We start from the raw sequence: 18150 nt of genomic DNA on the forward strand, positions 1-18150 counted from the left end.
TCATACTTGGGGCTGGCTAGTGCCTTGAAGTGCCCCTCCTATACAATGACTGAATGAGATCACAGCCATCTGGATTTTATTATATTTGGTAGTTCTGTGAAATTGTTTTATAGTGTGTTTTATATTGAAGTTTTATTATATATTTATTGTTTTATATTGTAAACCGCCCAGAGTTCCTCTGCTCGGAGGAGATGGGTGGTGACAAATCTAATAAATAAGTAAGTAAGTGCAATCACAAGTAAGTAAGTAAGTAAGTAAGTAAGTAAGTAAGTAAGTGCAATCAGAGAGCCAGTTTGGTGTAGTGGCAAAGGCACCAGGCTAGAAACCAAGAGACTGACAGTTCTAGTCCCACCTGAGGCATGAAAGCCAGCTGAGAGTTTTAGTCCCACCTGAGGCATGACAGCCGGCTGGGTGACTTTGGTCCAGTCACTCTCTCTCAGCTCAATCCACCTCACAGGGTTGTTAGTGTGGGGAAAATAGGAGGAGGAAGGAGTATCATGTATGTTTGCTGCCTTAAGTTACTTATAAAATAATAAAGGAGAGATAAACAAATCTAAAAAAAAAAAAGCCAGCTAGGTGACCTTGGGCCAGTCACTCCCAGCCCTAGGAAGGAGGCAATGGCAAACCACTTCTGAAAAACCTTGCCAAGAAAACTGCAGGGACTTGTCCAGGCAGTCACCAGGAGTCAACACTGGGACTCTTAGTCCCAAAATAAAAATAAAAATGTGGAATAATACAGAGAACCATTTGCATTTGATGAGCTGTAGCTTACAAAAGCTTAGGCCTTTTAATAAAACCTCTTAGTCTGAAAAGATGCTACCAGATTCCTGATATTAGAGAACCGCTCAAGGAAGAACAGACAGAGTCAGGTCAGGACTCCAGAATGAGGAACTAAAAGCCAGGTCTTTACCTGGCACTGAGAGGCAGGTAAGAACAGCACCACCTTGGTCTCCGTGGGATGGCACTCTACAACCAGGGGCCCAAATGAAAGCCTTCTCTCAGCTTGGGACATACCACTCTCAACTGTGAAATCCTTAGGAGGGCCCTCCCTTGCAGCTGTTAACGTTCAGAGAGGTATGTGCTGGAAGAGGTGCTTCCGTAAGTATCAAGATCCTAAACCTTTTAAGTGCTTTGAAGATCATTACTAAAAAATGTGGAAGTCAGACTAGTGATGTATAGGCAGGCAAAGCGTTAATTTTAAGATTGGGATTGTATGGTCTCAAAGAGAAACTCTTGATAGCAGCTTTGCTGCCACACTCTGTACCACTGACAGATTCTGTGTCATCTTCAGGGGCAGATACACATCTAGTATGATGCAGGAATCTAGATGCGAGGTTGCCAGAGCATGGATTATCATCCAAGCCGTCCTTGAACAGGGTATGTATCCTTAATCGATATTACAATGATTATTGGTTACATGAAGCATTGCCCTTGTAATCAAATGAGTGTTGCACATCTATTAATTCCATGAATCACAGATTGTAATATTCTGTCTGGCTGTCTATCTAGAAGCTTCTTCTATGACATGTTGGATACTAAAGCCTCATTATTTAAATGAATTAAGAACATTAGGTGGACTATCTGAATTAAACCCAATAATGTTATTTTAAATTCCGGTGGTTCCTCTTTACTGAGATTCTCAAGTCGTTATTTAGACTATGCATTTTGTATTTGGGTCAATAAAGCATTACAGTTTTTGCAAGAGCACATCATGTAGTTATTATCCCTTCTATAAGACTACAGTACCATTTCAATGCAATTTCCACATTTTCAGTTGAATCTTAGCCCATAGTTAATCATTTTCAGAACAAGGATTTGAGATTATGAAGGGCTAAGGTAAAAAAAGATGTGAAGGTTGTAAAGCTCCATAATGGATTCAGTTGGATAGTGCCAGAAGGGACCATGGTCCAATGATAAAAAATGTGCTTTGCCTACCTAAGGTACTAAGTTTAACCTTGGACATCCCCCGCTAGCAACTGATGTGAAAGATCTTAGCTAGTGAACTTCGAGCAGTATGAGTAGATAGTGCTGAGCTAACATACAAATAGTTTGAGTCTGACTTGAAGTAAGGTAGCTTTCTCAGTTTTCACTAGCTTTGACTCCTTCGTGTGTGAGGTCAAATGTTTGGTTGGCAATTAAATTGGTAAAACAAGTTTATGAAGATAACACTGCTAGCCATTTAAACACACATTTTCTGGACCAAAGTTTAGTAAGGGTTGCACATGAGGACATTTATTATTCTTATATCCTGCTACACTGCCTGAACGGGCCCCTCAGGGCATCTTACAGTATTAAATTACAAAACAATTAAAATCCAATTTTAAATGGTCACAAAATATCAATAAATGCTTAACAATTAATTTAAAATAGCAGCCTAATAAATCTACAGGGCAACACAAAACAGCAGAGCAATAAAACCAGTCAGTTTAAAATTAAATCTGTCCTGCTCTCCAACTACCTGCTACAGTAGAAACATTTGGCTAATTTTTTGGATGAGGATGCAATCAAGACTTCTGGGCTTCCCCGAGGAGGAAATTCCAGAAATCATGAGAGTCAAGCCAGTCCGACACTTCCATTTTGTCCTTGTCAGAACGATCTATGCTTTTTCTCCATCCTCTGGCAAGTATTGTACTCACAGGCCTTCTTAATCCTTCCTAGAGCAGTGTTTCTCAACCTTGGCAAGCTTAAGATGGGTGGACTTCAACTCCCAGAATTCCCCAGCCAGCCAGCATTCCTCCACCCATCTTAAACTTGCCACAGCTGAGAGACACTGCCCTAGAGTCTTGAGATTCTTGTCTTCTGTTTCTTCTTCCCCGTGTCAGGTCCCACCTCTTCCTATCCAGGAATCCCCACTGCCTTCTCTAGCTGCACTGGATGACTTCCTTTCTCTCAGCTTTTCTCCTTGCTGCCCTCTCAAGCCATCTTCCCCTTACAAGCAATAGCAACTGGGTCTGCCATTTTCTTCTTTTCCCCCACAAATGGTTAGGACTACTTCATTTTTCTTCTTGGATTACTTACACTCACACTTTGTTAACTATTGCTCTAACTACTTCAAGCTTTTACCTCATTGGGATGCTGAGCATTCTCGCTCTTATTGATTTCAATAGGTGCATAAGGAAGATGTTTAAAAGTGGAGTGTGAATTTTCACGACTAGTCTGTATTATGGTGCCAAACTGATACTGGAGAAACAAATGTGTGTATCTGATTCCATCCATGGATAGGTTTTTGCTGCAATATCAACAGCTTACCGGGAGTGCAAACATGCTGTGGTTTTGTCTCTCTTATCTCAAGAGGCCTTGATGTAATGCTAGACAGCAGTTTATAAAGTACCCACTTTTGGAAGTTTTTGCTTAATGCAAGTCAATTGCCTTTAGCTGCTACTTTGTGGTTAGAGCTACCAAGATGAAAACAGAGCAGTGGTCTCCACAGTCACACCAATAGGTCATGCCACTATGAACTTAGTCCTAAGCCTCCAGAACTGGCTGCCATCACAAGAAGAATACTGGAGTTAACTACTATCGGCTTAAAGCAATTAGGCTTTTCTTGAAGTCAGTTAATAAACCGCTATTATTCTTTTATAAAGGATTTATATTTGCAGGCTTGCCAATCAAAGATTTTTCTTACAATTACTGAACTGACTTCCAGGAAGAAAAGAAAAGCAAAATTGATGTTTGCTCAGTTCCTGCCAACGAACTGGAGAAGGGCAGACACATTTTTCACTTGACTTAACAAATAAAATATATGGCTTTGTTTAGATGGTGCAATGCTTCCAAACAACAATATCAATGCTAGACTTTTTGAAAAAGAAGTCTGTCAAAAGGAACAGCAGCATTTCAAAGCCTGACAACTAGAGGGTTGTTTTTCAGTTCACAGAAGATAGATAAGGGAAAAGCAGCTTTCAGACTGGCAACCCTTCCAGCTTTAGGAAACATTGCCTGCCTGTATGATTATTCATCAGCCACACAATCAACCACCAAGTTCAGCTTTGAGAGGAGTCAATGTGCCAAATACACTCTACCACGGTTTTGTACATTAACTAGGATGGCATGCGGTAATTAATAAACCTATACTAGGCCAATGATAAAGGACAACATGTTTTCCCTCTGTGCAGGAGAGGGAAGAGACAACTTGGGTTAATCTGAACAATGCAGCAGGACAACAGGCCAAGTCGTGTAACTATACCAATACTACCAATACTAAACATAAGGATATTGGAAATGAGGATGCTCAGCAGATCTTCAAAGCCTATCAGCATCGTTCAGGCTTGCATTTCTTTACAATGCCACTCATAGGGCTATAATTCACACAGTAGTCTGCTAGGAAATGTTTCAAACCGTTTTCTGTAGCCATAATAAAAAGCAAAGTTCACCTATCTCTGTTCCCCAAAATACACAGAGGCATAAAAATACAGTGAAGTACAGTGAGTAAAATATGGTATAAAATGTTTCTTATTTCAATCTACTAATTTCCATTAGAAAAGCTGCTTTACCAAAAACTCTGCCAGCAGTCCATTATTAATTTTGTATTTTCACTCCTTTTAAAAATGGTTGATATGAAGCCTGCAATTTCTGATCTAGGCTCTGAAGAAGGCAACACCTGAATGTTGTAGTGTATTTCCTTCAAGTAGGATATCTGAGAGCCAGACTGGACAAAGAGGAAAATATAACACAACATCAGCAAGAGAGATAGAGGCTGATTCAGTGGCACTGGAGGAGGGGAAAATGTTTCTACTCCCTGATCCATTTCCAGGGCATAATTACCCCTTATATCTGCTATTTGTCCCATTACAGAAATGTATATATGCAGGCTGATTACACACAAAGTCTCACTGGAAACAGAGCTGGGAGAACAGCAGCTCTGGAGAGAAGCAATTTTCATTAGGAAAATGGCATGGGAAAAGGGTTAATGATCCAGGCTCCTCCTCCTTCCCGAGCCTCCATGCTTATTTGCCAGAACTCAGAGGCAGAAAATCCAGTAACGGATCTGTGTTTCCTTATCTAGTTTGGTTCTGAATTTGTTGGTAATGTAAGAGTAACAGAACAAGAAATATGGAGCAGGGTGCATTGAAACCAGCCATATTTCACATCTTTCTCTCTAGGGCATCTTGGGATTGATGGATGGGTACTATAAACCAAAACATCTGGAGGGATCCATGATGGGAAAGGCTACTTCTGGTTTACAGATGACATATCCCCGGCCTTTAGTGCCTGCAACAGAGATGATGAGTGAAATACAGCACTCAGAAACTGAGAAGCAAAACAATGCATTTCCTAATCACTCTCAAAGGAAAACAACTTTTAATCATCCTGCTAGTCCTAATCTTCTGTACCAACCATTGATGAGCCATATGCATGAGGATCAGTGCTGGCTCCATGTGGCATATCATGCAGTGCATCTGATGTTTTTAAGAGAAACATACGGTGGCAGGCTCAGCAACTAACAAGGCTCATGAAGCAATTTTTGTCACAACTCATGAAATGGTACACCAAGCAATATTTCAGGAAGCATCAGCAGGTCTTTCTTGGATACAGTTACATTTACAAATATTTCCAACAAGAGAGGTATTTACTGGGACATTCTGATTCAATAAATATTAGTTGTGATAGCAACACACCACGAAGAGCATGTTTCAGAATTTATTCCTATTATTAAAGCTTTCCCAGAATAGTCTTAACAAATTTCCCATTTTTCAAAGTTCATGAAAAACAAACAGGTAAAATGTATGCCCCATCTCTTCCAATTTGTCCATTCCTTTTTCAAGGGAAGAACCTTCTTTTCCCTTTCTTGGAAAATCTTCATAAACCTCCACTAAATAGGATGTTGAAGCAAGAGAGCCAAAAAGGCTGCAACCCAAGACTATTTTTTTTTCAACTGCATAGGCTGATATTTCTAGGTTCAGTTCAAATCCTGAAAATCCTTACAGCTCTAAGTAGCTTTGGTTAAGAATATCCTAAGACTTGCTTGCTCCCAAATGAACTAACCTGAACTCTGAGATCACCTGGAATGCATCTTATTCATAGCTGTTCCCACATATAAAAATTCCCTGCTCTGGGAAATAAATTATATTATGTGAATATAAAGCCGCACTGTTTAGATTTCTATAACTCCATGTTTCACAAGCCAAATATTCAAAGAAACCACAAGTGATGGTAAAAAAGGCCATTTTAAACACATTTCCAAGAAAGCAATCTGTTTTGGACAAAAAAGGCTTCTGTGCTATGTATCAGCTCCCGTTGCTAGTCCCAGCTCCTGCCAACCTAGCAGTTCGAAAACACGCAAATGTGAGTAGATTAATAGGTACCGCTTTGGCGGGCAGGTAACGGCGTTCCATGTAGTCATGCCGGCCACATGACCACAGAGGGGTCTACGGACAAATGCCGGCTCTTTGGCTTGAAACGGAGATGAGCACCGCCCCCTAGAGTCGGACACGACTGGACTTAATGTCAAGGGAAACCTTTACCTTTACCTAACAGTCAGGAATCACGCTGAGACGAGGAGTAGGTCTCTAGTGTTTATTACTGCTACATAAAACAGAATCCTAACAAACTGAAGAAGCGTGGGAAAAACCCAGACAGATCAACCCCAAAAGTCAAGGCGGGTCTGATCTGTGTCTCTTTGAATGGCTGCTCAACTCCTCAGTACTACGCATGCGTTTTCCCCCCTTGATAGAGGCCCCTTCCAGCTCACCATCAGTGCTCATGACAAGAGCAACATTTAAGTCCTATGTATTTCTTCAATTTATTTAACAGCCCCTGTGACCTCTGCGAATACAGAATTATATGAAAAAATAAAATGAGCAAGAGTTATTTGCCCAATGATATTCTGAACAGAAAATAAATATGAAAATAATTGGCATAGGCTTATCTAGTACGTAATGAAGTGTGAAGACAAATTTGAATGAAATTCTTCTCTGTGTTAGAGAAAAAAACATTCAATTTTATCTCAATTCTACTTTACAGTTTTAAATTACTTCCTTCTGATTTGTAAAAATATAGATGAAGAGACCAGCAGGCGGCCTAAATCTTAAATCCCAACTTTATGATTCGAAGTCACAGAAGGCAGGAACACCTTGCTGGTCTTGAAAAAATTAAGTAGGGTTGAACCTGGTTACTACTTGAATGCGAGACCCACTGGGAATTCCCAGGCTGGTACAGTAGGTTCAGGAAGAAGGTAATGACTAAAACACCACTTGACTTAACAGGAAGAACAAAAAAACTTTTCCAGTAGAAAAGTGTGTCACACAGACTTTATTTTGTGGAAGTCTATATCACCTGAGGCTAGCAATAAAGTCTCAACTTCAACCCAGACAGAAAATTAAACTCAAGTCCAGTCAGCTCAGCACCTCTTCTGGCAAATATAAACCATTGGCTGGGCCCCCAAAACAAGACACCTGCACTGAAGAACCTGATTAATTATGAACCCAGCATGGAAGCTGCCATGTGAATCACATGTGTGGCTGCAATATTCTTGCAGACTGCTTATTTTGGCAGAAACAGCCACCAAATTAGCTGGTGGAGTATTTTTTTTCTCATGCATATTCACAGTAGCGTACTTTTAATCTAAATGAGACTTATGCATAATATAGTGTGGCTGAAAGCACAAGAGCACCATCACAACTTACATAACCAACACTTTCCTTTATTTGACAAGTCTGCTTACATGCTCTGTTGTGTGAATTCTGTGAAACAAACAAACAAACACCAAATCAAATTCTGGAATCAAGCCAGTATAGGTGGAAGAGTCAGAGATTGTATTCATCTTACATGCTAAGCCATTACAAGCATAGCCACAGGATTGCTATGATTATCCATCCAACATACCAAGCTAAAACAATCCACATAATGACATTACATATTTTGTTTGATTCTGGCTTGGCCACATTATGGTTTATAAACACTCATTTAAGGTTTACCATGTCACAGATTGGATAAGGGCTTTCTGACTAATCGATGCTCAGAGTAATCCAGAGCAGACGAAGTAGAATAAAAAGTTGCTATGAAATGCCCATATCTTTGATGGAGTGATTACATTATCCGTTGTTCCCAGAGATCCACTTAATGCCAAGGGTAATTACTGTGAGTGGGTTCTTTTGACTATAACTGGAGCCTGAGTGGATGCTTTTAAAGATCTTTATCATGATTCAAGATTTTGCCAATACAAGCTTGTAGCCCCCTTTTCTCCACTGTCCCTTGTATGCAGTTTATTCTGGATAAACCGAATAGGATTAACATAATCTTCCAAGTAATGATCAGCCTGGCCAGGTCCTAGGGCTCTGGCATAACCCTTTCTGGCCCTTTAAGTTCTCCAATGTTAATGTGGGTTCAATTCTTGCCTTCCATTAGGGATACTTGCCTACTTTGGGTGTAATCTTGCCTTGCTTGCATCAGCTGTGAGGTGGGGTTGCTACCATGCTCCAGACCTAAATCAGTTCTAAGCAGGATAGCTGCCAAGCATCAAACTGAGTTCCCAGCAGCCTTGCAAACAGGGTTCTTATAGCTTACTGTCAGTCTTGTCCTGTCAGCTGGATGTTTCAATAAGCTTTGCTGTCTTATAGCAGTAATAGCTGTTGCTGCTAAAGCTGGCAGTCTCCATTCTCTTCTGTTCGCCCACAAAGTGGGTTAAGCAGGCCAATTATGGGCATAGTCACATCCTTGATAAGGCAAAGGTGAGGTTAAAGTTGCCTGCTATGGATGCAGTTATGTGCACTGAAGGCCTGGGTGTGGCCAGTCAGGCATGCCATTGTAAATGCAGGCAAGTGGGGTTGGGCCAAGCAGGCTGCAGCTTTCCCAGCAGCCTGGCTGCATTTTTCCAGTGTGATTCTGAAGAGGGCAAGAAGGGGCTATATGGGCTAGCAGTGGCTCCGCCAGTTGAGCAGTTTCAGTGCAGCCCTTTTAAGTGCAGAGGGGCCACTGAGGCAGCAGCCACCAGCTTTTCATGCCAAACGCACTCCTTTTCTTCCTCCCAATTATACAAGGATAGTTTGTTTGTCAGGTAATTTAGCTACACACAACTTTATTTATTTATTTATTTAATTCATAGGCTGCCTGACTCCCATACAACAGACTGGAAGTAATCAAAAACAAAAGTCATCAAAACAAACCAAAGAAAACCATTAAAAAAAAAGGCCTTCCACAATCACCCTCTCCCCCCAAGGCCTAGACAAGTGTGGCTTGAGCCCATTCCAAGAAACTAATTTGAATAAATGTCTCAGTCATGCCCCTCCCAAATTCATACAAAGGTAAAGCGAGAGAGGGGGAAGCACATTCAGACTTGCAAGACTCTGTTACTAGAGCTGTGCCAATAAAAGTAGTTTTAGACCTACATGACATTGGTTTCCTAGTCTGGTCTATCTTATAAGGCTGACAGGACCAGCTGTAGCTTCCCAATGGTCTTCAAGGACAGCCCCAAGTAGAGCTCATTACAGTAATTCAGTCTTGAGCTGACTAGGGTATGATGGACTGTCTGAAGGATCTTCCAATTCTGAATTCCATAAATCATAATTTTTAGGAATGGAAAGGTTATTAGCTGTCTCAAGTAAAAAAAGGAAAAGCAATGCCACATTACATGCTAGGATAAGAAGACAGATGTCTAAACTGTGTGTTCATCTCACTCAAGATTTCAGTCAATCGCTGTAACCTAGAAATGGCTATACCTCTAAATTAAAAAGTAAAATAATAAAAATGTTAAGAGTGATGCGTATGATCAAAGTAACCTAGAATATTAATTCACCAGAGGCAGGGGACATAGACAGCCAGTTTGGTGTAGTGGTTAAGTCACCAGGCTAGGAACCTGAAGACCATGAATTCTAGTCCCATCTTACACACAAAGCCAGTTGGGTGACCTTGGGCCAGCCATTTCTTCTCAGCCCCCTCAGGTATCGACAAGCCACTTCCGAAAAATCCTGCCAAGAAAATTGCTTAGACTTGTCCAGGCAGTCAAGGGTGTTTTGAAAGCACACACACACAAAGGTGGTAGTATGGATGCTGGATCAGAAAAGGATCAGCAGGTAAGCAATCTACTGTATTCCAAAAAACAACCAGTCAGGAATCACCTTCAACTGCAGCTTGTTTTCAGCCTCTACTAATATTCAAAGAAATACTTTTTCTATCCCCTTAGCTATCATGGCTCACCACTGATGCTGATCTTTCAAACAATTATCATCTCTTTTGAATGCCAAGCTGCAGTGAAGTCAAGTCTTCATTAAGAAAGGATAGGACTGAAGATCATCTGTTGAGTTTTTAAACAGATGGCATCATACTAACTTTTGAACAGATTGTACTTTTTATTTTAAAAGGTTAAATTATGAGTTTATATTTTAGATTCATCTTACATTTGTATATTTACCAAAAAACTGTGCATTGGATGAACCATTCAATTGAATATATTGGTGACATTCCATGCATAGATGTGATCTTCTTATCTTGAGTGGCAACCCTCTAGTGCTCCCTTGTAGGTTAAAAGAGGTTAATTCCAAAAGAAAAACAACAGCAACTATGCAAACAATTGTTTTTCTTGGAAGGAACCCCAATGCTACTTCAAACACTATGTATAAAGAGCAGGTATGATTGTCCTATGAGACATTGTTATAAACAGGGTTAAGTTACTAATTAGCCACAAGCCAGCACAGAACAACTAAGATTAAATTAACGGTAGCCTCTGCAACTTAATTAATTCTGGCTTCCAGGTAGTCCTTGCTTACCAGTGGTAATTGGGACCAGGAAATCTGTCACTAAGCAACACAGTCATAATGTGCAACATCATGTGACTGCACCGACTTACAATGGCAGTTACAGTTGCCATCGTTAGGCAAATCCTGCCCAGTCCCAGCATCCCACGGTCACATGATAACCATTTGCGACCTCCTGCCAGCTTCCCCATGGATTTTGCTTGTCGGAAGCTGGCAGTGAAGATCGCAAATGATGACTGCCCAACTGTAGGACACTGCAATGTCTTAATTGCAAACTGGTTGACAAGCACACAAATCATGATCACGTGACCATGGAGCTGCTGCATTGGCCGCAACCTACAAGGACCAGTCGTAAGTCCCCCTTGTTCAGCACTGTCATTTGAATGGTCACTGAGCTAGTGTACATTAAGCGAGGACAATCTGTATATTCTTTTTTTTAAGTGAAGAAACATTTGTGAAGTTTACTGTTATGAGCATCCTTTTTTGATAAGAAAAGGTAAGCATTTTCTGGCAAGTTTTATTAAAAGCATAAAGTTATGATACTTTTCTGGCAGAAAGGTCTACCTATATATCTAGTTCCTGACAACACTGTAAACAATAAGGCTGTGAAATTCAAGCAGTAAGACTGTGACATTTCTATGTGTAATCCCCAATGCTTACAAGATAAGAATAGAATAACCCATTCACAACTGCGGATCGCTCTGACAACATTATCTTTCTAGCTATACCAGTCTAATTTAACAATTTTAAGAGGTGTCAGATGTTCTTATCATGGGTACATTTGGGATATAAACGGAAATGTCACAGAGCTGTGGCTGTACTTTTGCATTTCATAATGTTTTGGCCCCAGTGTCTCATTCTCAACCCATAATTGAGAATTAATTGTATTCCACAGAAACATGTGTTACAAAGATGTCACAAGAACAATAGTTGCTTTTCCTGCAACAGACTATATATCAAATATCATCAAAATATCATTTTTTCTAGTATTGCAAAATTGAAGGTAGTGGATCTGAACATCTCACTTGAAATAAATAGTCTAATATGTTGTTTATTCATTTAGTCGCTTCCGACTCTTCGTGACTTCATGGACCAGCCCATGCCAGAGCTTCCTGTCGGTAGTCTAATATACAAAATTCAAATCTACGTAATTATCAGTTGATTGAAATCCAGATATTCTTCAGGGCTCCCATTTCTAAGGTCCTCAAATTTCAGCAAAGAATGTAATCCAGACAGTCCTAAAGAAACCTGAACCATGTGATGGCTACTGAGAAGATTCCAAAGCCACAAACATAACTGGCTGAACACCCTGCCAAACAGCCAGATGCTTATTCTGGATGTTACATAGCTGGAGTTTTGGGTTCGGCATTCTTGTTGAAAACAACAAAAAAATGTACAAGTTGTGGACTAGCAACTGTGTGTTGTATTATTTTTTCAAGGATGTGTATTGATTTCATGTTCATTTAAAAAACCTTCAGACTGTTTTGTATTGGAAGGCATTCCTTATTTATAAGTTATAAATACAACTTAATTTAAAGATAAAGCTAAAAGCACAAAGGAGCAAAAAATTATCTGGCGATTGTTTAACCTTTGATCTTTAACAAAACAGTGGCTGCCAAAAAGGCAATGCAACATTACTAAACTCTGCCAATGAACCAGATGTCACCACTAAAACTCTAGTATCTACAACTTTAGGGGGGCAAGATTAGCAGTAAGAATTCGAAGAGATGGAAGGGAACAGCAAACTTCTGCCAGAGATTTCATCCCAGGCCAACTTGAGGAAACAAAAACTAACTAAATTTGGTCAGAGTTAATGTTCTCCTTAGAGATGTTATATGGTTTGTTTATACAAGGTCAGTTAAAGCCACATTATCAGGTTCTTGTAGAAACCATGAAATTAAAGGAGTTGTCCTGTCTTAATAGAACATATTCAGGAGGAACTGCATTATTATGACAAAGAAGTGCTTTGTATTTACCTATAAAGGTGACAAACCTGTACTAATATTTTATTATAATCAGACACAGATTCTGAAATGTAAGTGTATAGTGAAGAGATGGCCTTCACTCTGATGATTCTCCAATTCTGGGAAGTTTTCCTGAAAGAGACACAACTGGTGCTGATATTATATTCTTTTTGCACCAACTTAATTTTTTTTTTTTAGTTTTAGTTTACAGGTTGATTAATGGTCACTTATTTCCCCAAAACATTTTTAAAATCCATTTTTGCAGGTATGAATTCAGTATCATGGGGAGGTCTTCCATTGTCTGAAAACAGAAGCCACTGCTGTAATTACATACATTGCCCAAAGCAAAACAATAAATATATCAAAACTTTCAAATGTCAGATAACACCACTTCTTGCAGTTTTCTAAAAAAAGGGGGAAAAAAGACATACTTTCTCTAATCTCTTTAAAAATAAACTAAGTAAAGAAAGTAAAATGCAGTAACAGAATTTATAATACAGATTTTCTGTCTCAGCAGGAAAAGTTACCTGCATAAAGATCCTTCTCGATAAGTTTCATCTGGAGATGGAAAATCTGTTCCTGGAGTTTGCAAATGGAGTGCTTCATTTTCTCTCGTTTTGTCACCATGTAACAAAGATTTCTAACCTGCAAAGCAGAGTAAGAATTTCTACTTCAATGATTATTTGAAAAATGATTGGTAGCTCAATACTTAATTTATCTGCAATCTATCTGAATAGGGCACATTAATACAAGTAAGAAGAGTAGATCAAATGAAATAACTCTAGTCTACTCAACGTGCTGGGCGAAGTATGATGCTATCCTTGAGCTGATGAAAGTTGCATACCCATCTGTTAAATCTACACTTGATTTACAAATGCCCCAGAATACAGATACACTTACAGATATGATTAGGATACAATAAACAGCAATAATCACATTTTTGTCTTAGCATAGTTTGCCAGCCCAGCCAGTCTGGGTAAGTGAAGTCAGAAATAATAACCAAAGATAAGCATGGCATGTTAACAAAAGCAGAAGTATCTAAAATATACTATACATGAAATCTGCAGGTAATACTTTTGTTACGTTTAAAATGAAGCTATGATTATCTTACAGAAAATGAAAACAGGCCTATAAAATATTTGAAAAAAGCTCAGAAATGGAATTGAACTAGTTACCACTTCTGATATATACAAAATAAGAATTCCATCTGCAGCTGATTATTTATTAAGGTAAAAAATTAAAGGATTGTTACTTAAGAGTTGCACTAATAGAAATTTGTTAGCTTTCTTTGTCTAGGCACTACAGTACTCCACTGAAGGATTTAATTGTTCTCTAAACTTAAACAGATTGTCTTGGAGAAGAAGCTTAAAATGTAGGTAGTATAACTCAGAAATAAGGCTGTTTTCCAGCATAATGTTTGAATGAAAATCATGTAAAGCATCCCCGATAGTTGGCTGTATAGCCATTGCTTGAATACATCCAACAATGGAGAGTCTAACATCTTCCTGAGTAACAGGTTCTATATTGTTAGGATATTTTTATTAACAGAATCTACTTTCCTATAACTTAACTCTGAAATGAGGTCTTCACCTCATTCTGTGTGACATCTTGTCATGTATTTAAAGTGTGCTGTCATATCCCATTCACCCCACAGTCTTTTCTCAAGGCCCAACATACACAGCAACTTCTTCATAGGGCATTCTAGTTCTGATAATCTTTACTGCCCTTCCCTGAACCTGCCTAATTTCTCTGAATCCTACTTACAATGTGATGCCCAGAGCTGGACTGAAGCTGAGGTCTAACAAAATCAGAACATAGCTGAGTAATTATTGTCTCTGATTTGGAAATGATAATCTTGTTGATGCAGCCTAAATGTGCATTTGTCTCCTTTGCAACCACATCACACTACTGGCTCATATTTACTTTGCAATCAATTACCATTCCAAGATCATCTTCTTAAGCACTATCATCAAACTGGATATTCTCCATGACATACCTATACCTGTGCATTTTCATTTTGTTTCCCAAGTGACAAACTTTGCACTTGTCTCGGTTAAATTTCATTCTGTAACTTGCAGCTCATTTCTACAATCTATCAAGGGTCATGTTGAGTATTTCAATCCAATTTAATGTTAACTTTCTGGGGACAGATTCCTTGGTTCCTATAATTTTTTGAAGTTTAAATTTATACCTTCTGATGCTAATGAACAGGATCTTTTTACTGTGACAGAGTGATAAGCAAATGCCATCCATATATCCCTATTCAGATGTTACATCCATGCATACATACACTTGAGGAACAGCCTCTCCTTTCTCTAAGTCCTACTGATAGTATCACTCCTGAAGAGCTGATCTCCACAAATACAAGATTGTCTTCTGTGGGGAACTTTTGCATTCATCTGAAGACTTCCATGTGAGCTGCAAGCCCACACTAATATGAGATGAATGAGGTATAAGCAGTTCCATGAAATGATTTCTTTTTCTATTTATCCCATTTTTCTTCATTAAGGAAATGAGAATACTCTATTTCAGGATTCTGGAACTATATCCAACAGAAATATTCTAACTGTATACAATATGGGTACAGTAAGTTAGTACCTTCCACCTGGGCTCAATTTAAAATTCTAACCAGAATATGATTTAACATAGCATAATGAAAAATCTGGACTTGCAAACCTTATTTATCCAGTGAATATATTATTCTGACATACTTCTCAGGACAATCAAGGCCACCTGAAAAATGTTTAGTTACTTGGAGAAATTATTTTGATTGCTCTCTTCTTGGCCGTGAAGAAGAGGCTATCATTCCTACAACTAATCAGTTTCCTTTATTTACATTTAGAGAATGATCTTGCAATCTTATGTTCGCTTATTGGGAATTAAATCACACTGACCTTAGTGGGACTAACTTCTGAGTAAAAATCCTCAGGATTATGCCATAAAATAATTTTCCCTTTTTCACATCCTCTAGTTCATTTGTGAGTTGGACCCCAAAACACTTTCACTGCCCATGCATTTTTGAAAAAGACTGTTTGTTAAATTATTTTTAAGTGCCCTCTGTTGCATATCGTATTTCCAATTTGGATTTATTCAAACTTCATTTTGTCCAGATACCTCAGCTTCCTGCATACTAAGCTATCTTTCAGGGTAATGGCTTGACCTCTTAATATTTGTTTTTCATAGCTGGATTGTTCCAACCAATAAAGGGACCTTTGTTTTATGCCATTTTTTCTGCCAAGCAGGTGTACAACAAACAACTACTCTACTGAAATAAACCCCAGTCATCCAAAGGTCACTTCTGCCATGATTCCTTCAGGAGAGCTGTTGTTTTGCCATTGACCAACGACCCAGTTGCAATAAATTTCCCCCAGAGAAAAGCTCCATTCAGCATAAATACTGTATGCAGGGGGAATGTCAAGCAGTAAAAAACTGGTTAGCTATCTTTTATCGACAGCACAGCGATTCTGGAGAGAGTGAAGCTAGACACAGATCAAGAGACCAACAAGAGCTGTTCAAGTGTCAAATTAGTTCCTGACACATTATCATGCTGAGGCCACTACAGAAGCCTGGGAGCATAACCCCTGACCTGAACACTCAAGATCAGTTCTTCAGTTGAAGAGCTCTTGATTTCCACCATTTGCTTCTTCAAAACTAGTGCTGAGAGAAGAAAGATTACTACGAATCCAACCTAGCTTCAGTGGATGGTTTTAAGTCTCCCTGTCACTCGCTGACAGGACGATGCTGTGAGGTAAATAAAGATTGAGCAGGCATCTAATAGACTCCATCCTCTTTTGATCTCATTGGTTTCTTCACGTATTAGCAGGCTGAATTTTGCTTCCATTGAGCCTCTGCAATGCCACTGGAGTCATAATCATAGAGTTAAAAATACCACTCAAAAGTATTTATGCCAATTTAATGCTGCATTCTTTCAAGTACTATATGAATATGTTTTATGATTGGTTTTATGTTTTTATATGCTGCAAGCTGCTTTGGGCAACTCATTTCAGGGAAGGGAAAAAGTGGGATGTGCATTTTATTAGTAAAATAGGTACTCGTTTTGCTTTGTTTATTGGACTTTTCTGCCCTTGAGGAAGTTAAGAGTTATGCATGTCAACCTACAAACAAACATATCACGTGACGCCTTAGTACAATAGGGCTTTATAGAAAGGGACAGGAGAGATCCTGTCCTATTATTTTTCTACTTCTAATATGGTTACTTAGCTCAATCCACAGAAACTCTCACAATTGCCCAGAGACCACTATACACTCATTTGTTTGCAGAAGACAGAAAGTATGACCAATGCTGCATTATGACAAAGCAATCAAGAAGTGCAATCTTTCTCAATCTGGTGTCTTTCAGGTATGTTAACTTCCAATTCCCATCACTGGTCATGGTAGATGGATATTATGGAATTATAATATGAATGTAAGTGAAGGATACCAGGCTGAGGATACTGGAATCAGTAGAAGTCCAATTCCAGATGTTTATGCTCCCTCCTGAATGGTCAACACTTTAAAATAATTTTAAAAGTCCTCTTGTCTTAAAACTCACACTATATTATATTTCTGATTAAAAAGTAGGACAAAAGGAAAAATTAATGATTATGGTAGTAATTTATATTGACGTATCAAGATGTTTTCAATTTGTCACCCAACATCAACCCTTTTAGCCACTAGTATGCTGTCCTATGATCTATGAGGATGACATGTTTAATCACCTTTTTAAAAAAGTGAGAGTTCACAAGTTTGGATACATCTATCATCAATGTGAATTCCCTCCTGCATCACTACAAAGTAGTAACAGAATTGCTGGTTTCCTAGGCTCTTCTTGAAAGCTCACCAACCATGCTAACAGAGACTTAATGTAATACCCAATTATCAGGGTTCATCTTTCCTGATGAATTAATGTGAATGAGGTTTTACATGGACAGTGAACTTGCAGGACCTGAATTGTAAATAACTAGCTAGACGACCGACAGGAAGCTCTGGTGTGGGCTGGTCCATGAAGTCACGAAGAGTCGGAAACGACTGAATGAATAAACAAAAAGCTAGGCAAACAAATAAACAGTTGTAATTAAGTTGGGAGAGCCCTGCATTCAATTTTTATTCTTTCTATTTTTTTCTGGATGCAGTGAGATAATAGTATGTAGATTTCTGAAAGGTGTATTTTTAAAAAAATGTGAGTGATAACAGGATCAAAGAAACAAAACAATTTTTGTAAGATGGTCCCATTTGTTAACTTGGTTTTTGGTTCATTTAAACATATTTCCCTGTGAAACTTACTATGCAAATTAATACAAAGGATGTCAGTTTACAAATAAAACCAATCAAGAGGGAATGAATAGTATGACTATAATAGGCTTAATACATTCTCATTAACCAACCTGAAACTATCGTGGGCAGTTACATTTCAAAGGGAACTAAGTTTCCAAAACTGGTTTGTTTTTGTCAACTACAAATAAAATGTCCATTCATGTGTAAAAGGATTTTATTAGATT

At 38.7% G+C, this 18150-nt stretch overlaps 1 protein-coding gene across 2 annotated transcripts in view; it reads right to left on the reverse strand.

Annotated features, from left to right (window-relative positions):
* Window positions 1-18150, reverse strand: part of JADE2 (jade family PHD finger 2) — a 228710-nt gene that overhangs the window by 9544 nt on the left and 201016 nt on the right. For both annotated transcript variants that reach the window (XM_063292296.1, XM_063292294.1), the window contains exon 10: window positions 13180-13297. In XM_063292296.1, coding sequence (XP_063148366.1) covers window positions 13180-13297 — 118 coding nt within the window. The remainder of the gene's footprint in view (window positions 1-13179; window positions 13298-18150) is intronic.

The sequence above is a fragment of the Candoia aspera genome, chromosome 2 (genome assembly GCF_035149785.1).
Source record: "Candoia aspera isolate rCanAsp1 chromosome 2, rCanAsp1.hap2, whole genome shotgun sequence".
Classification (NCBI taxonomy): domain Eukaryota; kingdom Metazoa; phylum Chordata; class Lepidosauria; order Squamata; family Boidae; genus Candoia; species Candoia aspera.